This window comes from Syngnathus floridae, chromosome 8 (genome assembly GCF_059516105.1).
Source record: "Syngnathus floridae isolate MCC-2025c chromosome 8, RoL_Sflo_1.0, whole genome shotgun sequence".
In the NCBI taxonomy this organism is placed as follows: domain Eukaryota; kingdom Metazoa; phylum Chordata; class Actinopteri; order Syngnathiformes; family Syngnathidae; genus Syngnathus; species Syngnathus floridae.
Genome location: NC_142420.1, coordinates 792,594 through 812,375, shown reverse-complemented (window position 1 = coordinate 812,375; position 19,782 = coordinate 792,594). Strand labels below are relative to the sequence as shown.

General features: G+C 49.1%; 1 protein-coding gene across 5 annotated transcripts; it reads left to right on the top strand.

Annotated features, from left to right (window-relative positions):
• Positions 1 to 1,563: 1,563 nt before the first annotated feature.
• slc4a3 (solute carrier family 4 member 3) lies at positions 1,564 to 19,340 on the top strand. Of its 5 annotated transcripts, none has more exons than XM_088382753.1 (24): positions 1,568 to 1,686; positions 2,049 to 2,179; positions 3,370 to 3,620; positions 5,243 to 5,417; positions 5,725 to 5,954; positions 6,043 to 6,221; positions 6,291 to 6,517; positions 8,334 to 8,479; positions 8,613 to 8,793; positions 9,042 to 9,177; positions 11,092 to 11,269; positions 11,819 to 11,924; positions 12,348 to 12,532; positions 12,674 to 12,893; positions 12,960 to 13,175; positions 13,252 to 13,400; positions 13,457 to 13,651; positions 13,725 to 13,904; positions 14,008 to 14,097; positions 14,241 to 14,407; positions 14,743 to 14,996; positions 15,082 to 15,251; positions 15,328 to 15,501; positions 15,868 to 19,340. In XM_088382753.1, the coding sequence occupies exons 3-24, from the start codon at positions 3,567 to 3,569 to the stop codon at positions 15,943 to 15,945; spliced, it is 3,690 nt and encodes a 1,229-aa protein (XP_088238879.1). In that variant the 5' UTR covers positions 1,568 to 1,686; positions 2,049 to 2,179; positions 3,370 to 3,566; the 3' UTR covers positions 15,946 to 19,340. The 5 variants fall into 5 exon arrangements, with proteins under 5 accessions (XP_088238881.1, XP_088238879.1, XP_088238880.1 ...); XM_088382754.1 differs by lacking the exon at positions 1,568 to 1,686 and adding an exon at positions 1,700 to 1,858; XM_088382755.1 differs by lacking the exon at positions 2,049 to 2,179 and having other exon boundaries at positions 1,564 to 1,686.
• Positions 19,341 to 19,782: the final 442 nt, after the last annotated feature.

The following is a 19,782-nucleotide window of genomic DNA, read 5'->3' as shown; positions in this document are numbered from 1 at the left end:
CCGGAGTTCTGATTTTCATCATTTGCGCTCTTCCCTTCAGCCATGTTTACTTTCGACATAGTATCATTCGCCTTGCGCTCTGAGAAGGGGCTGAACATAAGCTCCGCCCGTAATACACCTTCTAACGGAATGAGATGATTATTTGACGAGGTCATCCATCATCTGAACAAAAGTGGAAGGGGAAGGCCTCGCCGTGCCTCCCCCTTTCAAACGCTGCGAGTCTCCACTTGCCTCGGCCAGGTGAAGGACGCCTGATAAGAGTGCGGCGGTTCAAGAGAAAGGACAATCTGTGTTGTATTTTTTAACATTTTCACGAGAAAAAGCTGCGGGCTGATAGCGAACGGCGGCCCGTGAGAAAAAGCTGATGGCTGATAGCAAACAGCGGGCCACGGCCCTTTTCCTCGCAATAGTATTCCGATGACATGACTTCATCTTCTGCACACAGAAGCTCTTTCATTTTGAAATGCTGTCATATTTTCTAAAGCCGAGCATGTGTGAGGAACTGTGAACGCTCCATGATTTACAGCCGGCCTCAGTGTTCAACGAGTTTCGCCCTTTTGAAGGGTGAGCGCAAATTTCCAGGTCATGCACTGTAGGTGTGTCACAAGTCTGAACGGGAAAACGTGCAGAAAGGTGCCCAAGCTCAGAGACACAAAAATATGGCAGTGGGCTTGAAGGGCCATTTCCTACAAAGAGGCCTGTAATCACTTGACAGGCTAATATTTATGGTTGCAAAAGAAGTTACACCCAATGCTTTTGTACAGGTTGTTGTCTTGGAGTGAAACATCAAGTAAAATACTGAGTACAAAATATCAGACATGAAATCTCTTATTCAGCACACGGTCCAGCGACGGAAGCTCACCTTTTCTTCTTTTGAAGAAGGCCAACAGGAAAACATTCCTCCCATCTGAGCAGCCAGCCAGCTGTCGAGTGTTTGTGTCTGATTTTAAACACAATCAGCTTTTCAACAACCTCGACAACACTTGTTTTCACCTCCAATGGACACAAATTGGAGTTGTTGTCCACCTAGTCCAGATGTGTCCTTTCCCAGGAGTTTGGTTGAGATTCTTTGCTAGATTGAAGTAAAGCTCTGCACATTTGATGGCCCAGCTTGTTCACTGTATCGATTTATATTTGAAGTTAGGCTGCTCTCTAGTGGCATCATGAAGAAATGTCATTTGCTCTGAACATTTTGTTTGCTTGCTTGCGATTTCATCACAAGACCTCTGTTTTGTTCGGAGTCAAAGGAACCTAATGAGATCTAAAGCTAGAAGACTTGCATGTTTCAGAATCACAAATGAACTCGGTGCTAAATTTATAGCAAGAATTCAGCAAAGCAGGGGAACTTTTAGAGCGAAAATTATTTTCCTTGGCTAAAAAAGAACATTTGCAAATTGGAAACAAAAAGACAAGTTCAAAGCATGGTGCCAGCGAGCAGGAAAATGTAGCTTATGTTTCAGGTATGGTCAGCCGACGACGCCTAATGGTGTGCTGTCGTGGTGTGCTTCCTTGCATGTTGTCCATGCAGCACTTGAGCAAGGTTGTCCTCCACAGTCACGTGGTCACGAGGAGAACCTTTTTTTTTTTTTTTTCTTCAAACCCATCCAAAAAAACCACTTGGCGTGTTCTCGAGGACCGAGGACTTAACTTTGTGTTTTTTCCCGGATTGCCGTGCAATTGCCCCAGGTATGAAGGCGAAGGCGTGCTTGCGTGCACGCTGGAGGAGGAATAGGATGCTGAGTCGCGTTTTTTCCCCCAATGCATGAACGGGGGCGGGGGGTGAAAAATCAAAGCAATATTTTTGCAGAAGGACCGATGCATGTTTGCAAACGCGCGATAAGTGAGGGCGTCCTTGCAGGTTGGTCTTTCTTCAGCTTGCGTCGCGCATCGTTATTGCGAGCGGGCATCCGCCTCCAAAAAGCTGGCGACGTTCAAATATCGGCGAGGAAAAAAAAAAAAGCATCGCTTGCTGCAAGTCGCGCGTGCATCGCTGGGGTGGCTGCAAGGTCACACGCACACACACGCATGATGTCGTCATGACTCGGCAGGAATGAGGACGATGCCGGAGTGATGCTGCGAGGCTGGATGGATGGATGGATGTTGTTGTCGTTGTGCACAAGGACACGGACGGTGACGACACCTGTCGTCCGTCGTGGGATGATGACAAATCCTTTTAGAAGTACATCAGGAAATAATCCGACATGTGTCTTGTGTTGTGTGTCTCATTCGTGAAGTGGCGACCACGTTTGTGTTGTATTTGTCATATGTGTGTTTGAAAAGGCTCACGCGGGGATTATTCTCAGCTCGCCGTGCTCACGTTCTACATTCTTCGGCTGCATGATTTTATTTGTGGATTTGTTCTATTTTTATCATCACTATTTTTGTCATCCAAAGCACCCGATATGGATTACAACTATATTCAAGTAGCTTACCCGGTTTACTCTACACACACATTCATTGACAGTTGCAATTTGCATTGTCATTTTTTTTGTTGTTGTTCAATGCGAAATAATCCCAATCTTTGGATATTTTCATTCCATCTTGGTCTGATTGCAACACGAGCAATGATAGCCTGTGTAGAAATAGAATCGCTGCAAAATAGTCAATAACTCGCAATTTAAATCTAAGAAAGAAATCCCCGATGCTAAAAAGTCAACTATGATGGAGCGAGCCTCGGTTGCCACGGTAACAAAAGATGTCCTCTTCATTTGCATGAGACAAACCAGCCCAAAATAACCTTTTATTTCAACCGCTTCCAAAGTGGGAAATGACTTTGAATAGTGCTGCGAGTAGAAAGACTTCATCTGTGTTTCTTTTCAAATGCAGGCCATCTCTAATAAACGTCAACATTCATAAGTGGGACATCTAAATTGTCACGTGTCCATGTGAATGCTTTTTTGTATTTGTGCAGTCAAGTGGCTGTAAATGTCTCATGGTGAGCAAAAGAGAAAAGAAAGCTGAGCTCATAGCAAGTGAGACTTTTCTGTGACACTGGGGAAAACAGCAGCTCCAAATAAAAGTGGGTCACCGCTAGCCAGGGATGCCGCCGTGATCTCTGTCCCCCGTCCTTTCAGAGCAGAACATTTTCTGCACTATTATTTCAAGCGCTGCCTACAAATTGCAATAAAAAAATCATTGATAGAATTTTTTTTATTGGCTTGATGGAATCGACATGGATGTTGGCGAACTTACTAGTGACATCTAGATTGAATATTCCAGGTGATTTTATTCCCCATGTCACCCTTTGCATTTGTCTGTCTTGCCTTCCATGCACCTTCCATTTTGGCTGTGTCATCAACAATGAGGCGTGGCACATTGTACAGAAGCAGCACAATGTAAATCATGACTTGCTGTGGATCTGTCGCGTAGGTGATGCCAGGCCCAAGGCTTCCTGGATGCCCGTTAGTGAAAGAGAAGGGCTGAACGCCGCCGCCGCCGCCACCGCCACCCTCCCTCAGCTTCCCGCCAGCCCTCTCGTCCCCCATCCGGCAGCGCCCCTGCGACAGTAACCGACTCCTGGCGGACCTCGGGGGCCTGGTCACCAACAAGGCAGAGGGCCAAAACCCATGGCGACGGGCGGTCGTGCTCCTGACATTGATGTTTTGATCAACCTGCATCAGGTAACATTCGAGATGCGACTCCAAAAGTGTGAATGCCGAAAAGCAGACGCTCAACTTGAGCGCTAAGGATTTCCAACTAAATTGAATGTTACATTGAAACATCCAATGGGGCGAAAAGAATCATTCTTCACTATCAACAAATCAAATTGCTTTGTCGGTGTGCTGAATAAGCTCCACAATTTTGTGCACAGATGATCGTGAAAACAAATTTGGAGCTGTTACTTGCTTGTGATCATGCAAAGCCAAGTGCCAATGTTCCGCCGACGTGACAAGAAGTAATCATGATGCGGGTACACCACTAAAACAAAAAAATCACAAATGAACAAAATCATGTTCGATTTGGTGCCAAAGCTCACATTCACCTGTTAGACCGCATAAGACGTGTGGAGCAACACACGCACGCACACTCACACACACACATTGAGCGCCCGTGTCCCAATTGACACCTCGTGACTGGCTTTTCCTCCTCAGCTCTAAGTGAGAGCCGTGTTAGTTTTAGTTGCCAGAGTTGAGCCATCTGCCACGGAAATGAAGACAAAAGGATTCCAAATGGACCCCAAGTTTCGAGTCTTGAGCAACACGCACTAAAAAAGGAACACCTTTAACTGGAGTGCTTTGGTGTGCTGAGGTTTTTCCTTTTCCCATTTTGCGACTTGCTTGGTTTTCCCTCTCCACCTTCTTTTTGGTTTCTCCTTCATCCAAGAAAGTGCTCAAGGGATGGACAATGACCCCAACTCCAAAAGCAGCCAAAGAGGAAGGAAGCAAGCAAACCGTGCAATGGTCAAGCCTGATGGCCTGACAGGAATCTGAATGAGCACGCTGAAGGCCAAAGTGTCCAGGCAACAAGAGCGGAGGCCTGGAGGCATCCCTGCATCCAAAAACTTTGAGACCCCCCCAAAACATTGGCAAGCGGGTTTCTGGCTTTTAATGCCTTGCTCACTATTTCAAGGCATCCCGTCCCTTCATCCCACCGGTCATTAGGACTCAATGGAGTGGAGAAATATGAGAGCATTAGGAGGAGGACTCAGTCACAGCATACTGGAACCAATGGCAGGCAGAGGGTCCCGTCCGTGGCCCAGAGCCACTTGACCTATCAAAAGCGACGAACGTTTTGTCCAGAGACAGCGCTCCCACCCACCAGCCGTCATCGTCTCCGGAGGCCATCGTGGAGCCGAGCGCATTAGTCATTTTCATGCTCCCTCTTCTTCCATGTTTTCACGCTCATTGTTGCTTGCTCTGCTGCGACATGCCGGAAACGTGCGCTGACGTTGCCGAGGAGCTGTGTCGTCACGTTATGCTGCCAAGCCACTTGAAATAACCCACGAGCGCCCCCAACCATTTTTGCATTCTTGCTCAAATGCCTTACGGTGCCACGAGATGGCATTAAAAGCATACCTCAATTGATACAAGGAAGCAGATTGTGCTCAGGTGGAACAAACTTTGTACGTATGGGAGAAAAAATAACTTTAGCCTGGGTCGTTACTGGGAATCCATAAAGTTGCTCTTTTCAGTTTGTGATGAAAAAGCTCAGAAAGAAACAGAAATGGCTTCATCTTTCCAAAACGATTCTACAGCAGATGGTGCTGTTGCACTAAATATTGAGACTTCATTTTTTTTTGCAGATGAGAGACGATGGAGACAATGAGGAAGAATCATCGTCTGTTCAGCAGAAAGAAGGGGAGGGGGACGACTGGGAGAAAGCGCTGTCTGTCCAATACTTTGCCGACGTCATCAGTGATTCGGCATCCACAAGTGGAGACCGGATGGGCCCGCACTACACAGAAAAAGATTTTGAGAGTGGGTACACCTTGCACCGTGTTGCGGTCCATTCGCTGTTATGCATTTGAGCTTGTGTTCACATGAAAGGCCTCGGAAGATATGTGAGGTAGTCCTCAATTGTGAGAACGTGTGAGAGAGGGAGGACTGCGCCGCTGTGCGCGTGGACAAAATGACTTGAGTCAAAGTGGCTCCTCTCATTCTCTTTAAGTGTGTGGGATGAGTTAAAAGTAGGTCAGGATGACTTTGAACACCAAATATTTTGATATGGCTGCCAAGCACCCTGTACATTTTGGCCAATCCGTCGTTGTCGTTTGTCCGCATTCAGATCACCGGCACACAATTCATCACGTCCATCACCCCCTCTCCACTCGCTTGCCCGTAACGCAATGCTTCCGCAAGAGGGTGCACGGCGCCGAGCGCAGGCGCAAAAAGAAACGCAAGAAAAGAAAGACGTCCCTGCCGCCCTCCGATGTGACGCCCACCATCCACGAGGTCGACGAGGAGGAGGCCGAGTGTGAAATGGAAAGGCGGGAGGCGGTGGCTGGTGACGCGCAGGTAATATTTTGATTTGAATTTGTGCGGTCGGCCTCGGTTGCCGCCCCGCACTGCACCTCTCTCACCTCCATCTTGTGCTTGCTCTCAGTTTAGTTTGGAGAGTCGAGAGCACTTGGACGAAGCTCTTCCAGTCGCCTCCGTCCACACGGAAAATGAAGAACGGCGCCGGGCCCAGAAAGGCACCATCCCTCGCAACGGTAAGCTTCGCTCCGGAGGACATGATGTCATCGAGCACCTGGATGAGGAGCCAAAGGAGTCCCGCAACAGGTAGGTCGGCTCACGTACGAGTCGGCTCCTCGGTTTCCTTCCGAAGCGCCGACGGGCATTCTGTCCCAGCGCGAGCCAGGGATGCGAGTCGTCCGCCGGCGCCGCCGCCCCGGGCTGGTTCTGTCGAAAGGCCGCCCACCATCGCGTCGCCGGCGCCCAGCGTTGCAACTACGACCTGAGGGAGCGCATTTGCATCGGCAGCATGACGGCGACCGAGACGGCCGTCTATCAACAAGTGCCGACGGATGAAGCCGAGGCCCAGATGTTGGCCAGCGTCGACTTGGATGACATGAAAAGTGAGTGAGGTGGAACGGAGGCCCGTTTGTTTTGGATGGGCCATTGCGGTGCCCAGCTTGCATATTACCAAGGCACAGGGAAAACGTTAGTGGCGGGCAGTCATTAACTCAGCCCGCAGTCGATTCCCCTTCACCAGCGACCCTGCCTCTGGCCTTTCCTGCTTTGCCAGACTGGAGTAATCATTGACTGCGTAGAAACGGGGCCACTCAAGTCACAGCTGCCGGCGGGCCATGCTTCACGGTGACGGGCCGTGCGTGTGCTTTGGCTGGGATCTACCATTTAAGAGCTTTGCTCGTGTTGTCTGCGCTGTGTTCCGATTGTCTCGGGGCGGAAAAGCTTCTCACGGCAGCGCCGTTGTTTTCAAACTCCTGTCGGCCGGCTGGCTGTAGTATATCGGAATTTCCCCCGTGTGGGACTAATAAAAGAATGTCGCAGTCCAAACCACACACGTCAAGATTGTGTTTCAGAAATCTTGCTCGTATGTTAGCCGAGACTTTCTGAAGGGACATGGGAGGGCATTTTACAGTGGTCATTTAGACAAATCAAATACAGGTTGGGGAACCCGTAAAAAAAAATCCCATGATTGGGACAAATCTGGCCTAAACACACCTCAGACTGAAGCATCATCTTTTGGGACAACCTCATCTGACATAAGCTGGACCAAAACAGGCCACGTACGGGGAGACGCCATAGATGTCCGGCAAATGAAACTTCCATCATCAGCGTTTTGGTGTTTTTGTTCTGGGCAGCAGGCTCGCTCGCCTTGGCTCTCTTGTCCTGGAACACTAGCTTGGAGTTTACTCTACTATACCAATGAAAACATCACAACTCTGATTCACTCTGGATGGATCGTTATGGCACAGCCTCAGAATCAATAGCTTGTGGACGAAACCCAAAACAAGAGGGGCAATGCGATTCAGTTCTTCCAAAGAAGACCACGCCTTTTCTGCCCTTTGCCGCCGTGGCCAAGGGAAACCTCGCCAGTGTCGCTCGAGCTCGTCTCCGGAGAGGTCCTCGTTTTCCCGGCTCCCGGGTTTGACTTTGAAAAGAGTCGTCGGGTCCTGGATGAGCAGTAAGCCCACCTGGAGCGAGGAGGACCGCAGGAGGTACCAGTCGCGGAGATGACGGATCTGGACGGACAAGAGGAGAAGCGCGATGGATCCGAGCGGCGCTCCAGCGTCCACAAAGGCTCGGGCACTCCGAGGCAGCGGCAGAGCGAGCGCCAAAGCTCGCTGTCCGCCGTGGAAGGCTTTGAAGACTTTGAGGAGTTTGTCTTTGATTTTGACGACTATGACTTGCTCGAGTCCATTCACACTCAACTGGGGTCTCCGGACGATTCCATCCGTAAGTTGTTTGGGTCCCAACATAACATTTTTGCCAAGCTCTGAATTCTATTTCTGGCCGCAAAATCAATGGATGTGAGTTTCCACCGATGATAAAGAATGCTATGGGGCGCATGTCAGAGGGCCCGTCGGTATCGAGTGAATTGACGAGGCGCTCGGCCGCTGCTGCCGTTTCCCGTGCTTCCATTGATCTGGTGGCATCCGTTTGGCTTTGGGCTCAGCCGCAGCTGGAGCGGAAAGAAATTTCATCGACAATCACTGTGTTCCATTCTACTATTTCCATCCTCATTTTTGCGTTAATGCTTCTGAAGTGACCAGGAAAGGATTTCCTTGACAACTCAGCTGATGTCATCTCGGCACAGTGAAAACAATATCGTATTATAAATACGCATAGAGTGTATGATCGGTAACACGATAGACGGTGGCGCTTTGCAAGTTGATCTCTCACGAAAAAGTCCGGCTTTTCCTGCAGGTCACAGATTTGAAGACAACCCCGGGGTGAGACGCCACTTAGTCAAGAAGTCGTCCCGCTTTCAGATGGGCCGTAGCAGCAACAGTTCCACGCCGCTGTCCAGCCTGAAGATGAAGAAACGAGCGTCGGACAAGAAGATTCACGAGGTTTGCGGCACTCACAATCAGGTTTTTGCTAGGGATGGGTAAAGCCGCATCGCGATGCCGCGACTTGAGGCAAGGAGCGAAAGCCCGGTGCAAGATTGGACGACTCGACTTGCGTGGTTTTGTGGCATTGCAGTTGTTTGTGGAGCTCAACGAGCTGATTGTGGAGAAGGACCATGAAATGCGTTGGAAGGAGCGTGCCCGCTGGATCAAGTTTGAGGAGGATGTGGAGGAGGAGACGGAGCGCTGGGGCAAACCTCACGTGGCTTCGCTGTCATTTCGCAGCCTCCTGGAGCTTCGCCGCACCATCACGCACGGTAAAGGGACTCTTCCGGGATCTCCGCACCGTGCTTGCGTGGCCTTTCTCCGGCTTCCTACCGCATTTCCCAAACACGCATGCTCGGTTCAATGAAGACTCTTTGGCTCCAAGTATGAATGTGAGTAGACGGCAAACAGCCGATCAAATAAGTCAACAACAATGTTTCCGTATAAGGACAATCGGTGCCGGTGAGCGCTCGGAAACTGAGAAGGGCGCTATGTCTGAACCGACTCTGATCTTTCCAAGGTGCCATCCTTCTGGACCTGGAGCAGAACTCTCTTCCGGGAATTGCCCACTTGGTGGTGGAGACCATGATCATCTCTGATCAAATTAGAGCTGAAGACAGATCCTGCGTGCTCAGGGCTCTGCTGCTCAAACACAGGTCGGTTAGCAGGCGCATTTTCGTCCTTGGGTTCTCTTCACGCAGACTTTATTGTCAAGCGTGTTGGTTTTGGCTACGCTAATGACACATTGAACAGCATCAGTGCGTAGTGAGAACACGACAGGATGTCGTTAGCAAAATTGATCCTGAAAGTGTTCATCTGGTTCGTCGTAAGTTGTTCACTGGATCTCAGACTTGGTGGGATTTTTTTTCTTTCATTTTTTTGTGTCGGCTCCTCGTTTTTCTCAGCGGCTTCAATGGCAGAAATTTGGCTACATGTCAACATACGCAAGGAGACACGGGGAAGATGGGAGCTGGCCTCTTCCTTATTCTCCTGCTTTTGGTGTTAGAAAAATGCTGACGCAGGGAACCCGCAGTGGGAATTTCCAGAATGTTAGCTTTAACAAGACTTGGCTCATCATCTGAACTTTCCTGCGGTTGACAAGGCTGCAGATGTTGAAGCTGTACTGTGGTTGAGACCGGCTTGAAAGACAACAGCATCGTCCGTGGTGCGTGGAGGAAGGCAGCCCCGGGCGCGCGGCCTGCCGGCCTTGCTCTGCAGCCTTGCCAGACTCCTCAGCTCCATTCAATTGTTATTTTGCACCTGACACACACGAACCACATGTGAGCAATTCATCAATGAACTCATTCGCTGCCAGCCCAGTTCATATCTTTGACGTCTATAACCGTCAATGGCACTGAATGAGTTGACGTCATACGTGACATTTCATTTGAAAAATGTTCACTTTGCTATTGCTTTATGTCTGTACAAAAAAAAGGGAAGGTTAGAGAATTGTATTATTGCACATTCAGAATGTGGCTATAATGTGATCCACGTGACGGCTCTCCCTCCCTCCCTCCCTCCCTCCCTCCCTCCCTCCCTCCCTCCCTCCCTCCCTCCCTCCCTCCCTCCCTCCCTCCTTCCCACCTATTGACTTTGGCTTCTAATGACCTGCCGCTAAAGCTGCCCTGAAAAACAAAACCGCAGCGCTAATTGATTAGACGTATAGATTTTAAGGATTACGTCATGAAAATACATTAGCCACATGGATGCTGTCAGCAGGAATTAGCGGGACACAAAACAACTCATGCTTGTCCAAATGCAATAGCCGCGGAGTCAAACGCAATCTGTCACTGGTGCGCTGGCGTCTTTTTGCTTGACGTTCTCACAGAGAGCTTCATTAATAAACATGTTTGGGAGAACGGCGTTGCCCAAATGTGGACCACTGCACGCACAACTCATGCGACCACGCCAAAATTCCAAGTGGGCCACGGTGCGGTCATTGTCAGCCTTTCCACGTAAATTCCCGGCATATCACTGGCGGCTTCCACGGGGAAAAGCGAGCCTCCGTCATTATGAGACTGACATCAGATTTACAACGTGGAAAGAAACACATCGAGATGCCGTTAGCGTTTGGCTCGTCTCGCGCTCGGCCCACTCCAAAGATTCATTTGCGCAATTCAAATACATCTCCGCCTCCTTAAGTTGAGAGCTTGTTTTTTTTTTGTCAAAGTCTGGTACCATCACACCGGACCATGTGGTCCTCATGAGTGGGGGCTGATGTCACTATTGGACTTGGTGGACAGCAGTGAATTTCACATGACATTCGAGGGGGAGTGAAATATTGTTGGAACTTGACGATTCACAAATAAGGCCGTTTTTTTTGTTTTTTAATCGTTTCTTATCGCCAGCTTTTGACTTTTCGTGGTCATTTATGAAATTGCCTGAGATGCGGCCAAAGCGCTGTCTGAAAAGGAATCTCAACTGAGCTTTATGTGTTAGGGGGGGAGCTAACATTAGCCTGGCTTGTCACACTTCTGCTGCACTCTTTTCAAATCCCATTTTTAGAATGATTATCGCAAAGGTAGAAATTCCACACTCAAATCAAATGGCCTGTTTTTGTTCTCCCGCAGTCATCCGAGCGACATGAAGCATCGTTTTCACCGGCACCACTCATCGAGCAGTCTTCACGGCAGTTTCAATCACAACCACGTGCAGGACACCAGCCTACCCCTCGTGGCCGAAGAAGTGGAAGAGGATGGCAAAGGACCCGTCTATGACCCCAAGCAAGAAGTCTTTGTCAGTCTCTTTGTAAGTTGTTGATCCTCTTGGTAGATTTGTACCATTGTACCATTGCAGGCATGCACGGCAGTCCGTAGGCATGCACGGCAGTCCGTAGGCACGCAGCATTCTCAGACTCTCACTTTGAGACGTCGGATGTGTCGAAAGGCTATAAAGAAGTTGAAAGATTGCCGACAGTTGTCACATCATCCACGTGGATTTTTTTCCCCTTTCTCTTACGGGAATCCCGCAACGTAATTTGCCTTGGAGCCCCTTGGAGAGCCTTGAATGTCGCTTGGCCAGGTCACAAGTTGCGGAGGTGCTCGCTGAAGTCACTCACACAGCGCGCTTGACCACATGCCTTGAATTCCTTCCAACGCTTTCTTTGAAGACTTGTTGATGCATGGACTGCGATGTTCTTAATGATGTCAAATGTTGCCATTGTGTGTTTTGAATTGAAAGGAGGGGTGGGGGAGTGTCAATAAGTAATATCTGTTGGCTCAATAAAAGCACATAATTGCTCTGCGTTGTCCCGTAACGATCGTGCACGCTAATGCCTGTACTGTTTCTTCCTCCAAGAAATCTCTCCACCCCGTATCTCCGGAGAGCCATCCGGCGGCCGCCAGATCTTTGAAACTCTTGGCCAAGATACCGAGAGATGCCGAAGCTGTCATTGTTTTAGTGGGTAAGTGTCGGGACAAAATAGCAAGTCCCTCACCACTTTTTCTTCTTTCGTATAGCATCGAAACGATTCAAGTCATTTTACAGTCAATTTGGGAGATTCAGAGCAGCTTGCGTTGCATTGCGTTTGTGTGCCGAAGATGAGGTCGTCCTCGTTTACAGCTGCTCGACCCTCGGTCGTTGGCCAGCTTTGTATCTTAGCGGCAATGCTCACCAAAATAAACAATCAAATGCGACGGTTAATCGACAACCGATCGACGACCGTTTCGATAATGCCGTAGTTGAGCTTGAAATGCTCGGACGTGAATATTCTCCCATTTCTGCGGTCTTCTATGAAAGCGGATGGTTTCACCAAAATCGGTTTCCAAAGTTGAAAAAACAAAATGTGGGTGGGAAAGGCCCCAACGTCCATTGCGTGTCCCGGCAGGCTGCGTGGAATTCCTGGAGCAGCCGGCCATGGCCTTCGTCCGGCTGAACGAGGCCGTGCTTCTGGAGTCCGTCTTAGAGGTGCCGGTTCCTGTTCGCTTTATTTTCGTCCTGCTCGGTCCCAGTCAGTCCAACGTGGACTACCACGAGATCGGACGTTCCTTCTCAACGCTCATGTCTGACAAGGTGAGAAAGGTTGCGAGTTCTTTCACATTTCAGCCCAGCCGCTTCTATGAAGGATTTCTTTCACCTAGGCTGAAGGAAAACTGTGGTCTAGAGAGACGATATCCTCAATGTACAATCACTCGATATGTCGCTGAATCGCAGAGCTTCCACGAGGTGGCTTACTTTGCCGACAACAGACAGGATCTCCTAAACGGTATCAACGAATTCCTGGACTGCAGCATCGTCATCCCGCCATCCGACGTGGAGGGCAAAGACCTGCTGAAGACCGTTGCCGACTTCCAGAAGCAGATGCTACGCAAGCGAAAGGAACGGGAGCTGAAGAAGCACCACTCTTCGTCCGGCATGGAGCAGAACAATAAAGGTAATTAAATCCATCAGGAAGTTTTTTTTGTCAGAAGACGTGCAAACTGGAACCTATTCCACCCAGACGTGATTCAAGAGGAGGAAGAGGATGGCGACCAAGAGATGGACCCTTTAAAGCGTTCAGGGATTCCGTTCGGAGGACTCCTCCATGACATTCGCCGCCGCTACCCCAACTATGTTAGCGACTTGAAGGATGCCGTGGACATGCAGTGCGTGGCTGCCGTCATCTTCATCTACTTTGCTGCACTGTCGCCCACCATAACGTTTGGCGGCTTGCTCGGTAAGGTTCCCGTCGCTACGTTTGGGCTCAAAGTGACCTGCTCCAAAGTCCTCCTCCTTTGCGTCTTCACCCGCAGGGGAGAAGACAGAGGGCATGATGGGAGTGACCGAGTTGATTGTTTCCACTGCCACGCTCGGCGTTATATTCTCACTCCTGGCCGGTCAGCCTCTTCTCATCATTGGCTTCTCGGGACCTTTACTGGTTTTCGAGGAAGCCTTCTACAAGGTAGCGCACGAGCACAATCAAAGCGTCACGACTGGGCCCTGAATGTTGTCGCTCAGTTCTGTCAGGCCTACGATTTTGAGTACCTGACCGGTCGAGTGTGGATCGGCTTCTGGCTCGTCTTCATCGTGCTGCTGATTGTGGCGGCGGAGGGCAGCTTCCTCGTCCGCTTCATCTCGCCCTTCACTCAAGAGATCTTTGCTTTCCTCATCTCCCTCATCTTCATCTACGAGACCTTCTCAAAGCTCTTCAAGGTCATTCGAGAGATCACGTGGTCAGACCGAGCGAGGCGTTTGGATTTGTCACGCTACGCTTGACGTCTTTCAGGTGTTTCAAGAACATCCGTTGATGGCGTGGTACCCTGGGGACTCCACCCCTCCGTCTGAGCTTCAGGAGGTCCAGAACCAACCCAACACCGCTCTGCTGTCTCTGGTCCTCATGATGGGCACTTTCTTTGTGGCGTTCTTCCTCAGAAAGTTCAGAAACAGTCGGTTCTTAGGCGGCAAGGTAACGCTCGACGCTTCCTCGATCGGGAACAACACAAATGTCCCCGGGTCGCTCAGTGGAAGTTGAGTCCCTACTCTGTTTTGCTTTTTTTCCCCCCACGCAGGCAAGAAGAATCATCGGGGACTTTGGTATTCCCATTTCCATTTTAGTTTCTGTGTTGGTGGATTACTCCATCACCGACACTTACACACAGGTAAAGGGATCTCGAGGCTGGATTTACACTCCAGATCGAAGTGCCCAATGACAAATTGATTCTTTTGATTCAATTCATCCATCCCAATTATGTGAATTGGACTGGTGTGCGACGCAGTGGCCTCTGTTTGGTTTCCTTTTCAGAAGCTGGACGTGCCGTCCGGCTTTTCAGTCACGTCCCCCAACAAGAGAGGCTGGTTCATCAGTCCCTTTGGAGATAAGCAGCCCTTCCCCACTTGGCTGATGGGAGCGTCCATTGTGCCCGCCCTTCTTGTGTTCATCCTCATTTTTATGGAAACGCAGATCACTTCGTAAGTGCAGAGTTTTGTGTTTTGGAATCTTTCTTTGGCTGGATGCTAAAAAGAAAAAAAAAATCCTTCCTTTGGGCAAATTCTGTGCTCTTTCTCTGAAGCCTGCTCTGAAAGATGGAAAGCAACGGCTGGAAAGTTGTCATTGGTTTCAAGGAACGACAGTGAACCCCCGAATATTTGCGGTCTGCACATTTTGAGGCTTTGGTGTCAACTACCGATTTTCAGCGTTTGCCGTCGGCCTTGACCCCGATCTCTGTTGATTTTAGAAATAAGTAGTACGTATAAGGACGCGACGCGCTGTGATTAGCTGACCGTGCACTCCTTTGTTCTCTCAGCCTGATTGTCAGTAAGAAGGAGCGTCGCCTGGTGAAAGGCTCGGGGTTCCACCTGGACCTGCTGCTGATCGTGATTCTGGGAGCCTTCTGCCCGCTCTTCGGCTTGCCGTGGCTGACGGCGGCCACCGTGCGCTCCGTCACTCACGTCAACGCCCTCACGGTCATGAGCAAAGCCACGGCGCCTGGAGAGAAGCCCGTGATCCAGGAAGTCAAAGAGCAGAGGCTGACGGGACTTCTCGTCGCCGTGCTTGTCGGTAAGAAGGACGGCAAACGCGCCGGGAGACCTTCTGATTGAATTTACCATAAGATGCAATACTGCTTGTGGTTCGTCCCGATCAGGTATGTCCATCGTGATGACCGACGTGCTGCGTCTCATCCCTCTGGCTGTGCTCTTTGGCATCTTCTTGTACATGGGGGTCACCTCTTTGACGGGGATCCAGCTGTACGAACGCATCACGCTCATGGTCACGCCGGCCAAGCACCACCCCGACCACATTTACGTCACCAAGGTAACCGGGGCCGGGAGATCGCAAACGTCACCCCGAGTCACGACTCGGCTTTGAATGCCTTTCTCTCCACGTGCAGGTGAAGACATGGCGCATGAACATGTTCACCCTCATCCAGCTGGGTTGCATCGTCACGCTGTGGGTCGTCAAGTCCACCGCCGCCTCGCTGGCATTCCCCTTCGTCCTCATCATGACGGTGCCGTTGCGCCGCGTCATCCTCTCCAGGATTTTTGAGGAACGGGAGCTCCAGGCGGTAGGTGGTGTGCCGGGAGGGGAGAGGGAGGGAGGGAGGGGGCTTTCCACAAATGCGGGAAGCGGCGCCGGGCTGCCTCTCGTCCCCCGCTGGAACGTTTGGCATATTTTACAGTTATGTTGATATGCTTTCACAAGCAAATGAAACTAAACCAAATTAAAAGCCACAGCAATCGGATGAGTGTCCGACGCTCACGCTTCAAAGCAAATGCAAATATTCAACTTGGAATTCCTTCATGACAAATATCCCACGGTTCTACCTGGAAACTTTCACACCAACTCCCACTTGACGAGCAAAAAAAAAACAAAAAAAGGGAAATTGGTAATGTGGACCAGCCAACCTAAGTAGAGCTCTTTACCTTCACAGCTGGATTGCGATGAAGACTCGCCCAACTTTGATGAAGATGGACGAGATGAGTACAACGAGATTCACATGCTCGTGTAAAGTTGACCGAGCCGGAAAAAAAAATATATATATATATATATAAAATACATATATATATATATATATATATATGTATGTATGCGCGCGTGTGTGTGGTGCGGCTTGAACTTCCCCGAAATTGTGTGCGAGTCCCCTACCTGAAGTCATGAAATGAAAGGACAATGACTGATTCTATCCCTTTAATTAGCGTGCAGGCTTTGGGCCAATGTGCAATGTTAATGGTCACCCATCCCTGAGACAAACACAAAGCGGCTGCTGGATGAATGTCTTTAAAAAAATGTCGAGTAGTAATGAGTAGGTGAACTCTTTGCCCCCGAAGCAGAAAGGATGTCGAAACCAAATGATATTTCCTGAGCTCTTTACACAACTGCCAATTTCTTTCCAATGTTATGCAAAAAGGCCTTGGACGCTGTTGTGATGGGACGCTGGATTACACTCGTGTCAGAAATTGCCTTCAATGTCATGGCGGTCCAATGCAAATGTCATGAAAAATAGAATGATGCCGACTTGACTTTTGTAAAGAGAGCAAATGGAGGTGGCCCACTGCAAGGGCAGAACTTTACAGATATGAGCGATCCAGTACAGGTCAAATGTCCAAAATGTGCCCAGCCCTGAAGGGTTCAAAAAGTCCAGATGAAAAAGACGATTGTGGAGATGTTGACGGGCACTTCAAGCACTTTGACCAAACAAGACGTCAACACTCGTTCAAGCCAAACGTTTGTGGGCAGGCGGAACACAGCACAAAAGGAACACTTACAAATAAGTCACTTGGCGTTTTCTTCACCTAGTTTTTTTTTTACATTCTGCTGCTTGGTAATGTTTAAACTTTAACTGCAAATAAGGTGTTGGCCCACAGTTAAAAGGACCTTGTGTAATGTGCTTCAACCCACGCCGCCTCCCAAAAGAAGAAAAGAAAAAAAAGCCCTTCTTCATATTAGCTCTTTCATCTTCTCGACAAGATTGCCAGTACACATTTCACATATGTCATGAATAATACAACAAAACACGTCAGCCGAGAAACTAAGCAAACACACGTGTAGCCGACACGCCGGGGAGCGTTGGCAGGCCGGCGGGCTGATGTATTGGATCGTGCCACTGTCAATCGCAATCTTCCGTCATCCATCGGCCAAACGCCGAGCTCGCCGCACAATTCCAATTAGCCGCAGTTTGCTCAAAAGTCGTCGTTCCTCGTCGTCAATGTCTGCCCATGATGATGTTTTTGGGCTGCGCTGCCGTTTTGCCAGATGTTTTTGCTCATGAGGCGTATTCAGGAAAAGTCCTGTCGGACAAATCCTGCTTATTAAGGCAGCAGCTGGTAAAAATCCTCTGATAAGCAACGTTTGAACCTGCCGCCGCTGTCTCGGGAGTCTCCGCATCCCCCGAAAAGTTCCATGCGAGCCAAGCGAAGTGAAAGCGGACGGCTAATATGACTCGCGTAACTTTTCGATGGTGGCTTTCTTGTGTGTGTTTGATGTTATTTTGTTGGCTGCGATGCACAGGACAGGACAGGACAGGACAGGACAGGTCAGGTCAGCTCAGCTCAGCTCAGCTAGCGATGGCGATTGCTTCTCTCTCGGTTGTCATGGGCTTATTCTTTTTGTTTTTGGTAAGAGTTGTGTGTGGCTCAAGATCACCAATCCCTATTTTGTTGGACGACCCAGATTTATAGCTGCAGGAATACAATCAACTGCCCCCCGCTCAAGTGGACCTTTCCAGTTGATATTTGAATGAATCAAATGTTTGCTGGCCCCGATGTGCGTTTACACAAGCGTGGCCGGCCGGAGCCATACAAGAATTCTCTCAGGGTAAACTGACCTTTGAACTGTAAATTCCCAGCCTTTAGTTAGCTGAGATGTGTTTGTACAAAAATCACATGTGGCTTGCTTTGCTCAAGTGCAGAAGATGAATGACGTGTTGAAGGATTTGCAAATTTCACACCTCCCTCCCTCCCTTGCTTGCTTGATTTGGTCAAGTATGTACCTGCTTTTGGAGCATTCATTCTCACTGCTTCATTTCAGACAATCGACTCAATGTAAATCTTTTGTTGGCAATTGCAAAGAACATGAGCTGTTACTTTTGGAAATGAGCGCAGCCGCTGGAGCTTTGCGGCACATTGCCCGCGAGCGTGCTGCCGTTTGTGCCACAAGTAAAGCGTCAAGCGCAGATCATCAAATGTGCCGTGCGTGTCCTGTCTGCTTGTTGGACGTTCAAACGTGCAGGTTGAAAAGGAAACTACTTGCGTTTTGTTTCTTTTAACCCTGAAAACTTTGGGCCCTGTCAACCAGTGACGTGCTGCGAGGTTCATGACTGGGGAGGCACTGACGTCCTCCTCCGAACGAATCGTCTTCAGTTTGAAAAGAACAATAAAAAGTCAGCGATTTTGGTTCCAAATGATACAAAACGACTGAAATGAAAAGGAAAGTGACTTTATAATAAAAACAATTGAATTTGTTTTTCCCCTTTTCATGATGGCAGGGGAGGCGTGGCGTGGCCTTGCCTCCTCTGACCAACCGCACGTCCCTGCTGTCAACAGTCTTTGTTTTGTCACCTCCATGAGGGCGGACCACCCAGAGCACTTAGCTTGATTTCAAAATTGAACGGGATGGTCAGGAACAAAGACAGATAAGCGCTCGTCTCACAAGCACATGGATAGAGCTCGACTTTTAGTTTTCCTCGCAAAACATCTTCTAAACAAACACGTGGTGAGCAACATTCCATTTATGTTCCTGCTCCTTAGCCCACGTAAATAAAGTCCTACTGATCTTTTGAAAAGTGCTTTTCTTAGCGTGAAAGGTCATCATGGGAGGACCTTGGCTATTTCTCCAAAGATGGCGCTGGAGTGTTTGTTTAAACCGTGCGGCAAGTTCAGATGTTTTGTCGCGCAGCAAAAACAACAAGAGGGCAATGAGGCCATTGCGTTTGTGCAACTTTGGCTTTGTCTGTCCGCAAGATGAGAGAAAGACGTGACTTTGGTCTATTGGGACCGCTCCCTTTCCCAAACTTCTTATTTACTGCAACGGACACACATTCAAAGAATTTGCAGCGCATCATATTCTGTGAGCCCGTCGAGAAAAAAACAACAACTACGATGAAGTCTTGCAAATGTATAATGTCGACAGAAAAGCACGGGATTAGCGTCTATGTACAAATGTGAATCTATCCTTGTAAATAAACATATACGCATGTCCGTTTTGAAAAGTATCCATGCTAACAGGTAGCGGTGCTAACAGGTAGCGGTGCTGCACGGCTTCCATTTGGGCCGACACCCGCGCTCGAGCACGTCGCCGTTTCTATCAGGTTCACACAGCTTCATTATTGTTATCAACATACTCGTACATTTTTTTCCACTTCCTGTGAAGCATTATTTTTGTCGAAAATAAACGTGTTTCAAAACATCTGCTCTCTTTGCGTGTTCGTCATTGCGGCAAAAGTTAATCAACGGACAGGTTTTGCTTTCTTTCAGTCAACGTCACACCGTCAAATCATAGCTCACAAGTGGAGCTCCACTGTACAGCTCAAAGTTCTGGGCATCTTTGGAGTCCTGGACGGTCTGGAGGCTTGGGTCCATGATCGCGTTTGGCTTTTCATTACGGCGACTATAAAAAGATGGGCCAAATTGAAAAGTATAGTTATTATGCTGATGTACAGAATGACACACCCAGCAATGAGGCAATGCTTGACAGTGATTTGAAAAAGACCAACCTGGGCCAGGAATAAATAGCCCGGATGTTACCCTGGACCAAATGTCAAGAGCGTCACGCATGGCCGCTTGATATACGACACAGGCCGTACAAAGGAAGGAGCAAAAAAAAAAACACGCCTCTTCTCGCATATGTC

Excerpts from the sequence above, each read along its gene's own strand:
- slc4a3 (XM_088382755.1), top strand. The coding sequence starts at position 3,567 with ATGGCGACGGGCGGTCGTGCTCCTGACATTGATGTTTTGATCAACCTG. Across the intron at positions 5,418-5,724 it reads CACAGAAAAAGATTTTGAGA|ATCACCGGCACACAATTCAT; the intron begins GTGGGTACACCT and ends GTCCGCATTCAG. Across the intron at positions 8,480-8,612 it reads CGGACAAGAAGATTCACGAG|TTGTTTGTGGAGCTCAACGA; the intron begins GTTTGCGGCACT and ends GTGGCATTGCAG.